General features: G+C 47.9%; 1 protein-coding gene across 1 annotated transcript in view; it reads right to left on the bottom strand.

The window, feature by feature from the left end:
- Positions 1–2,187: 2,187 nt before the first annotated feature.
- Aldh18a1 (aldehyde dehydrogenase 18 family, member A1) overlaps positions 2,188–9,612 on the bottom strand; it is a 66,341-nt gene continuing 58,916 nt past the window's right edge. The window contains exons 15-19 of the mRNA XM_013017570.1: positions 8,668–8,863; positions 8,443–8,564; positions 6,000–6,186; positions 5,103–5,198; positions 2,188–3,123 (exon numbers count right to left, since the gene is read on the bottom strand). Of these exons, the coding sequence (XP_012873024.1) occupies positions 2,942–3,123; positions 5,103–5,198; positions 6,000–6,186; positions 8,443–8,564; positions 8,668–8,863 (783 nt within the window). The 3' untranslated portion in view covers positions 2,188–2,941. The remainder of the gene's footprint in view (positions 3,124–5,102; positions 5,199–5,999; positions 6,187–8,442; positions 8,565–8,667; positions 8,864–9,612) is intronic.

The raw sequence follows: 9,612 nt of genomic DNA on the forward strand, positions 1-9,612 counted from the left end.
GCCATGCCTAATATTAGTAGAACCATTTATGAAGTGGGGTATATAGACATCTATCACCTTACCCAGCTTATTCTTTTGTTGTTGTTGTTGGTTGTGGGGCTTGAACTCTGGGACTGGGTGCTGTCCCTGAGCTCTTCAGCTCAAGGCTAGCGCTCTACCATTTGAGCCACAGAGCCACTTCCAGTTTTCTGAGTGGATTTATTGGAGATAAGAGTCTCATGGACTCTCCTGCCTGGGCTGGCTTTGAACTGAGATCCTCATATCTCAGCCTCCTGAGTAGCTAGGATTACAGGTGTGAGCCACTGGCGCCTGGCGCCTGGCTCCCAGCCTTTTCTCTTGAGATGAGTAAAACTTTTTTTCTCAGCCTAGCCTGGAACCCTAGTCCTCCAGACCTGTCTCCCACATAGCTGGGGATGAGCCACACATCATTGCACCCAGCTGTTGGTTGAGATGGAGGTTCATGAACTTTTTGCCTGAGCTGCTCTTGAACCTCAATCCTCCTATTTGAGTAGCTAGAATTATAGGTGTGAGTGGACTGGTGCCCAACTGTGTGTGTGTTGGATACTTGGCAGGATTTTAAAGTATTAAACAACAAAGCAAGGGCCTTGAGCATGCACAGGTGGTGCTATACCACCAACTTACACCCCAGCATCCTCTTTGAGACTTAGTCTGGGCCTCATAGGAAGATAGTTTTCTCATAACCAAATAAAACCTTAATTGGCATGTTGTTGGCCAGTCCTGAAGTAATCATTATAAGCAGAGAACAGAGAACTGCGATTCAGCAGAGTAGGAGAGAGCAGTATCCCCATTCTGACTACACCGACTGGACAGGCACACTACAGAATAAGGGACATATAAAGCAAACACCACCTATCCTAATTCAACCCTGGCTGTCCAGCTCATCAGTGTCTTCATACTAATGTGTAGCTCAGATACTTCAACAGGAAATATAAACCCATGTAAAACTATGAACTTTTACATATTCCAGAAGGTTTATGTATTGATTTGCCCTTGGTGTGGGAGTGGGAAATCTCAGGATTTAGTTTGGTGACATGTGTTATTAGGAGTTGGCAGCTTGGACAAGAACAGGAAGGATTTCAGAACACAAAGCATCTTCCTAGTGAGTAAGAGTGTAACTACTTGCAAAACTATGGCTGCCCTGGACCCCTTTAGAAGTTCTTTGCTTCTGTGGATAACAGAATGCGGATGGTCCAGTCTTTCCAGGCCAAACCCCAAACCATGCCACCAGAACAGAGGGCTCCACTAGAGGTTTGCCAATACTGCTGTCCAAGATGTCACCTTCCTGTTTACTCATGACCTGTATAGCCTCTGCTCCCCAGTTTCTCTGTTCCTGTCAGTTTTATCCTCACCCCCAGATCTTTGCTTGCCAGGCAGCCTGCCCACTCATCACTACCAGGCTTTCTTCCCAGGGCCCAGCTCCATGCCTGCCTTCTGTAGGTCTTCCCTGTGGGCTGCAGCTCTCTTGGGCTGCTTTCTATTTTAGACTCCTGGGGCATGTGTTGTCTGGTCAGGAGCTGTTGTGGCATTTGCAATATAGTTTCAGCACAGCACGACCTTGTTTATTGCCTTTTCAGGCAAGCTATGCCAGAATTCTCTGCACAGGGTAGGGCAGGCTGGGTGGGAGACTTGCCAGACCATGTAAGGGTCTGGATGAGAGGTAGAGTTTGAAGCCATCCTGGGAACATGTTCCACATGACACCGTAATTCTTGTGCTTATAAAACATCCCCAGTGGATAAGCAGTAACATGTCAGCGATGCTTATTTCTTCTGGAGGGTCCCCATGAGACAAAAAGTGCTCTAGCTGCAGACTGCTGGGCACCACAGACCCTAAAAGACAGGAACCAGGAGGGGAGGGACAGAGCTGTCAGCTGATCCTGAGGTAGCAGGACAGGCAGAGGAGGATGTCAGCTAGTACCAGGGCTGGACACAACCCACAGGCCTCAGCCCATCACCACACCCCCAGCCTCCAGGCTGTTGGGGTTCCCTCTCCTGCATTCTTTGCCTCAGCTGCATCTGCAGATTCTCTTTTCTTAGCCAATTTCCGGAGCACAGAACATGCCAAAGTGTGGAGGGCCAGTGGGGAGGGAAGGGGCTGTCTTGGGCAAGGACAAATAAGGAAAAAATCATGCACACAGGCTTTTCATAAGAACTTTATTTCTCAAAAAAAAAATGGGAGTAGGGGTGGGGAGAAGAATCCAAAGTATTAAAATAATTCTGTAATCTTTGTTCTGGAGGAAAAGGACAGGATGACAAAATAATTCATATAAAAATTTCAGGCATAATTGCTGTGGATATTCCTCCCACTTGGTAGAACACCCTGGAACTTGTCTCAACTGTCTATAGCTCAGGTTACAAATGTGTCATGGGCCCCGGGTGCCTCCTGGCTCTGGATATCTGACGTGTTTATTTACCTACCCCACCAACACGTAGAGGCCAATCTTCCTGCCTGGTGGAAATAACAGTTCATTCATTCAGTCACTATTTCTGCTGAGAATCCTAAGAAGAGCTGTCCCTCTTCTACGACTGAAGATGACCATGTGTGGCAGCGATGAACTGAAATGTGGAAACTTAGGAGGGAGGGCAGCCCTAGGAGCTAGCACATGCCGAGAGACGTGACCTCACTGAGGTGATAAAAAGCAGTCAGGGTTTTCCCGAAGGAAACCGGGCCTTTGTTTCTACCAAGGGAGGGAATTGGACTGAGCGAAGTAAAGGACCCATCTGTAGCAATCACCCTCTTTACTAAAGACTGGAATGGAGAATACCAAGACTGACAGTACCAAATTGAGCCAGAAGTACTGAGGCACCCTTCCCAATGGGCAGACCCTTCTAGGAGGTAGGGAGAAGGTCTGGCTTCACTCCCAGAGGGCTTATCGACTAGTCAAAGTGTAAAGACCTCATGGAACATTCCTGGTTGCTGCTCTCAGTTGGTGTTTCTCTGGGGAACAGGGAGGTTCTCATGAAGGTACTTTAAGTTGCCATGCTCGGAGAAGTCTGAGACCACGTGGTCTTGCCCTCGAAGGAGCCACTTCGTAGTAAGCAGTCCCTCCAGACCCACAGGCCCCCGGGCGTGGATCCGTGATGTGCTGATTCCCACTTCCGCTCCTGCAAAGAAGCATGGAGAAAGTGGGGCTCTTTCCTTGCTCTGCTTTCTGCCTGAATCAGACCCACAGCACGGCACTTCATTCTCCTCATCGGACACCTTCATTCCCTGCCAGCTCCTCACCCGTCCTTCCCAGGCCAGCTGGAGTCCCTCTGTTCCCATACTACACATGGTATGTGGCCTCTCTTCTGTACTTTATCTAGCCTAGAGGTATGGTCTCTGCCATCAGTTTAGAATCTCATTTGTGTATCATATTGTGACTTTTGGACTGGGGAGGGACGAGGGGACAATCTTGTTATTGTGTCCAAGCTGGCCTCAGCCTTCTTGAGTTTCTAGGATTATTCCTGGCTTCCCCTACCTAATCTTAAGAAATCTTAGAAAGTGGAGGGTATGAGCGATCTTAATATTCTTTGAATTCTCAACACACGGGCACTTGCAGTTCCTTGCATGAATGGTTATTGTTCATTTCCTCTCTCTTGCTCCTAGCTTAGCCTCAGGAGACACCAGAGGTTTCCTGGATCTGGCTTAGTGCTCTGTGCTATATTCAGTGGAGCCGGCCAAGAGAGGGTCAGCACCACTCAGGTTCTGACTTCAGAACACTGAGGCCATGAGATTCTGGGCACATCACTAATTTCATCCCTCAAGCTTCAGCTTTATCAGCTGGAAAATGGGTAAAAAATGATTAATTCCGGGGCTGGAATGGTGGCTCAGTGGTAGAATGCTTGCCTTGCATGCATGAGGCCCTGAGTTCGATTCCTCAGCACCACATAAACAGAAAAAGCCAGAAGTGGCACTGTGGCTCAAGTGGTAGAGTGCTAGCCTTGAGCTGAAGAGCTGAGGGACAGTGCCCAGGCCTAGAGTTCAGGCCCCATGACCGACAAAAAACAAAAATAAAAAAACCCAAAAAAACAAAACCCGATTAATTCCTTTCTGCAGAACCCAGCCAGAGAATGCAAGCAAAGTGCTTGGCACAATGTTGGACACAGTGAAAGCTCCACAAATAACTGTCCCTGTCCTCGATGTGCCTTATAGGAACTTGACTGAACCAGCATTTTGGCCGTGACTCTGAGCTGGTGCTGGAAGGATGATGGAGTGTTCTTTTGCTTTTCTCTCATCCTGGATTCCCACTTGAGTGCCAGCAAACTCAGCCCTTACAAGTATGTGGCTATTTCCTTTTCAGAACATGATACAAACATCAGTGCAAGTGCTGTGATAATTACATCAAAGCCCCAACGAGACAGAATGGAGAAGCAAGAATGAACAGTCTAGTGGCTAAGAATGACTGGGGAAATTTCCCTTTAATAACTATTAGTGATCCAGTGAGAAGGGCTGTTCTGGGCAGATTATCTATTCAAAGTGAGTCATAAATGTCTTAATGGAGTTTAGTATAAGAGTACCCTAGGACAACTAGATGGCCTAAAAAACCTGTACTCTATAGAGAACTGGCATAGATAATGGCAGGAGGGAGAAGGCTATCTAAGATTTTCATTTCAAAGACTGCTGTAGACATTACCTTGAGCTTTTCTGTGTGTGTGTGTGTTGGTGCTGGAGAATGCATGCACTCTAGATCACAACCCTCTACCTATGGGCTTTTGATGCTGGTGTGTAGACTCAGTGCACGTCTTGTGCTGTTCTGCAGTTCCTATCTCACAGGCACCCCGAAGCAGTTAGTCTGCAATGGCAGTGTTGTCAAAGGACCGTGGCATGTGTATCTGTCATGGTCTGTGCACAAAGACAAGACAAGCTCTGCTTGTACAGGGGTGGGAGCAATCTGAACACAACTTGTGGGATTTGAGGCAAACTATTTTGTGGCTTTGACTTGTGTCCGTGTATGAAAAAGGAAATGTGGGTAATGAGTATTCTTCTCCCTGCCTTGCCTGTCTGTCTCTATCATGTTCTTCACAGAAGAGGGAGTACAGGGAAGTGTCTCCAGCTCGCCACCATCCTGGGACCACAGTGACCCGGGATGAGTCCATCTTACCCAGCCCAAAGCGGTAGCCATCAGAGAAGCGAGTGCTGGCATTCCAGAACACACAGGCACTGTCTACATGCTGGAGGAAGAACTCTGCTGTTTTCTCTGCAGGGTGGAGAGAAACTGAGTTAGAACGGTCACTCCCCAGGGACAGAGCTGGGAGGGTCTAGGCCAGCCGGAGGCCTCCTGTATTCTCCAGGGAAAGGCTTGATGAGGAAGATGGCAAAGCACCACCATCAGTCCCAGAGGTGTGCCAAGCCTGCCCCTGTGCTGTGCTGCCTGCAAGGTCCAGGTGTCTGAACATCTCTGTGCCTGAGTGAAGAGGGATGGACATTACCTTGGTCACATGGTGTGCAGGTACGAGAGGATGAAGTAAGAAGGGAACTCAGGAGCACTCGCAGTAAGTGCTCAGTAAATGCTAGCAGCTGTTACTGGTGGTGTGGTTACGATCTCCAGTGAATTGGCTATGAATACCTCTGGGACCATATGTTTCCTTCACCACCAAATCTCAAGGCCCTGACACCTGGACTGTCCCTAATATGTTATTTGCAGGGTGAGAATAAATATGCAGAACTGTTTCTGTCCTTACCTTCCAGGGCCTTGCTTTCCTTAGCTGTGGAATGGGTTCTTTTAACTACCTGCAAGATAGCTGCATGGATACAGATGCCAAGTTCTCCAACACATTGTTCACAGTGCTGCTAATCATCCCTGCCCTGCCTCCCTGAGGGATGGTGGGGCAAAATAAAGAAACAGCACATGTGAAAGCACTTGACAAAGCACCAAATGCGATTGTGGCAGTGTGTGGGACTGTTTTCCTGCAGGCCCCAGGGTCTGAGAGCTGCAGACCACCCACAGATCTGAAGTGGACAAACTGAGCCAGGCTGGAGCGAGTGTTGGCACACTGACCATTCTCTGTGATGATGACATCCGTGTGAGAGCTGCCGTACTTGTGGATGTGTTCGATGGCTTCCTGGACGCCGTCCACCACTTCAATGCACAGCTCCAGGTCCCCGTACTCTGTCCGGAGTGACTTCACTTCTGAGGGACTGAAGGTCAAGTAGGAGGCAAACTTGGGACCTGCATGAATTTTCACCTGGAACAGAGGGAGTCCAGGGACCACAACATAAACACTACAGAAACATACAAGCAGCAGGGCCTGGGTGATGCAGCCCAGAATAGCCCTGGGGGCCGGAAGGACTGAAGTGCCTTGCTGCTTGCTGCCACTGCGTGCGCCCTGCTGGGGTAAGGGCTTCCTGGCCACTAGCCAGCAATGGGCCTTCAAGATGAAACAGGAGCATTTGAGTATTACAAGTGTGCGAGACATAAGCCCTCAACTTCTGGCATTTGACACACTTCACTATAAAGCGCCCATTCCCTGCAGTGTAGGAGCAAGCTACTAGACTCACACAATACATATATGCATGTCTACTCTCTATACCCTGGAAAAGCCCTAGGGGTTGTGGTGATTTCATGCAGGTACTGGGACATGAATTCAGGGCCTTTGTGCTCTTATTCAGTTTTTCACTCAAGGCTGGTGATCCACCATTTGAGCCACATCTCTGGCATAGCTTCTTGCTAAAAACGGAGATGGAATGTCATGGACTTCAAACTTCAATGTTCCCAAGTATTAGCCTCTTGAGTAGCTAGGTGTGAGCCACTCATGCCTGGTTTTTGAGGAAAGCAGAGCTTGAGATAATACCTCAAACACTAGTTCCCTGTCAGATTTTTAGCTGGCTCAGTGAGCTCCAGGCTGTGCACTGTTACACTGCCCCTGCTCCTATGAGGAGTGCTGAGATCCTCGGATGATTACTGACTGCTGGGCACAGGGCTGACCCCATTGAGGCCTTGTGTCTGACATGGTGCACACCTAGATTCTTTGGGTAAAGCTCTTGCCTTGATTCCAATGTTAACAAATGGTGTCTGAGCTGTCCTCGTTGCTTTAAAGCCTGATCTCAGATACATTTCTGATCTGGGACCCCCACTCCCTCCAGAGCTACAACCAACAATGTTCCCCATCCCCAATCAAGACATGGGTGGGCTTTGCCTCCTGCCCACAAAGGTGCTGCACTTATTTTGGGGTGAGGCATTTCAAGGCAATCCTCATTTTGATGACTGAGGATAGGAAAGGCTTGTTCATATTAAGACCAGGAGCTTGGTTCTGGCCCAAAGAGAGCCTTCCTCCTGTCCAGTTGAGTTCACTGGTACCTGGCCACCCTATATACCCCGCCAAATGGGCTGGTAATATAAAACAGGAGTCCAAATGTGAGGAAGCATGTGATTGAACTTTCTTTTACTGTTGGGTGCATTTTCATTTTCAAAACAATTCTTTTACATCCTCATCCTCACTGGGACCATGCCATATCTCTAAGCAGACTGGAGCCTTCTCTTCCAGCAACAGAACAGAAAGGAAGAGACATGTAAGGGTCAAAGCAACCAAGGCCAGTAAGCACCTTGCCTATTGCTGCGCTAGCCCACTAAATTCCATACTGTGCCATGGCACTGGCTGTCCGGTTGGAAGTGCATCCATGCAGGAAGTTGAACAGATTGCCCATTTTGCCTTGAAAACTTCTCTTACTTCGTAGTCATGAATGCAGGACAGAGCACACATTTATGTTTAAGATAAACATCTTGCATCTGGTTTGTTTACTGCCTTAGTGCCTGGTACAAATATAGTCCAGAGGGGATAGTACACAAATGGCTGAACCAAATATCATAGCATTAAGGCCATAAATATTGGTAATAGAAGGCATTTTGGGGGAGCATGAATACATACAAATTTTGAATTTGAAAACATTTCTGCACAATCTTTAAATGAAACTCAAAGAAACGAATGTCTGCTTGGAAACATCAACTTTGTTACTAGAATAAAAGATGGGCAGAAAGCCAGTACTCAGTCTGTGCCATCTTACCTCTGACCCCTCCTGGCACAGAAGGTCCTACATTTTGTTTTTTTGTTTTTTTTTTGGTCCGGTCGTGGGGCCTGAACTCTGGGCCTGGGCACTGTCCCTCAGCTCTTCAGCTCAAGGCTAGCACTCTACCACTTGAGCCACAGCACCACTCTGGCTTTTTTCTTTTTGCTTATGTGGTGCTGAGGAATCGAACCCAGGGCCTCCAGCATGCAAGGCAAGCACTCTACCAATGAGCCACCTTCCCAGCCCATAGTCCTACATTTTGATAGCTGATCTGACTGTCTGTTTGGCTCACCCACCAGACTGCCTGAGGGTGGGCTATGTCTTACCCACTCAGAACTTCATATTAAGTATAGGCTTGAGACTGCGTGAAGTGGCTGCTCGTGGTCTGGTTTCATAGACAGGAGGAGATGTCCTAGTGGTGGTCCTGGGTCCCTTACCTGCTCCACTCTCAGCATATCGATGATCTGGTCGAACAGCGGTGTTCTCAGCAGATCCCGATGGATCAGCAAAGTCTCCAGAGCATTACAGGCAGCTGGATATTCACACTTAGAGTCTCGGACTGAAAGAAGAAGAGCACAGAATTCTATCAGTGTACACAATCCACAGGCATAGAAGGTTTCACTATTTCGCCCTCACTACATGGTAGATTCTGTCCAGCTCACCAAGTCTGGTGACCTTGTCAACACTGGCCTCTGAATCCACAAACATGTGGCAGATCCCTTCACTGTGTCCCATCACTGGAATCCCCTTTGCAGCTTTCTGGATGTCTCTGACCAGCTGGGAAGAGCCGCGAGGAATGATCAGATCTATCATATTGTCTAGGCGGCAGAGATCTTCAACTTCTTCTCGAGTATTCACCTGAAGGGGGAGCAAATCAAAAGCTAAAGATGACATTTTCTGAGTTGAGTATAATAGCACACACTTGTAATTCCAGTATTCCAGTAGTTAGGAGGCTGAGGCAGAAGATTATAAGTTTGAGACCAGTTTGGCCAGACTTTGTCTCAAAAAACAAAAAAACAGTAAGTGGAGCTATAGTTTCAGTAATAGAATGCTACTCTAGAGTACATAAACTCAGAGTCAGTGCCCAGGCTCTGAGTTCAAGCCCCAGGACACACACACACACACACACACCACACACACACACCACACACACACACACCACACACACACACACACACCACACACACACACCACACACACACACACACACACACACACACACACACACGAATAGCAGCTTCCATTTTATAGATCAATACCTAAATATCCTGAGCACTACAAATTTATTCTGAAATCAAGATTAATTTCCTGACTGTGGGGACTGAAATGACATCCAGCAAGTGCTAACCAGATTCTAACTGCTTTGGTGCTGTCTCTGTGTAACAGAGACATGCAGATTTGTCCCTTCTCTCCCAGAGCTCAGAGTCTAGCAGAGAAGCTAGCCATGTCTCAGGGCTAGCAAAATGTCAGAGGAGGTTCCAAGTATTGCCTGTGGAAGTGAAGGCAGTCTCTATCAGTGCCAACTGTAAGAATTGCTTCAGTAACTGCTCTGCCAGTTCTCCGCAGCCTCAAAGAAACCCTGAGTCTTGCTGAGGAGTTTCAGCTTA

The sequence above is a fragment of the Dipodomys ordii genome, unplaced genomic scaffold (genome assembly GCF_000151885.1).
Source record: "Dipodomys ordii isolate 6190 unplaced genomic scaffold, Dord_2.0 Scaffold36, whole genome shotgun sequence".
NCBI lineage: Eukaryota > Metazoa > Chordata > Mammalia > Rodentia > Heteromyidae > Dipodomys > Dipodomys ordii.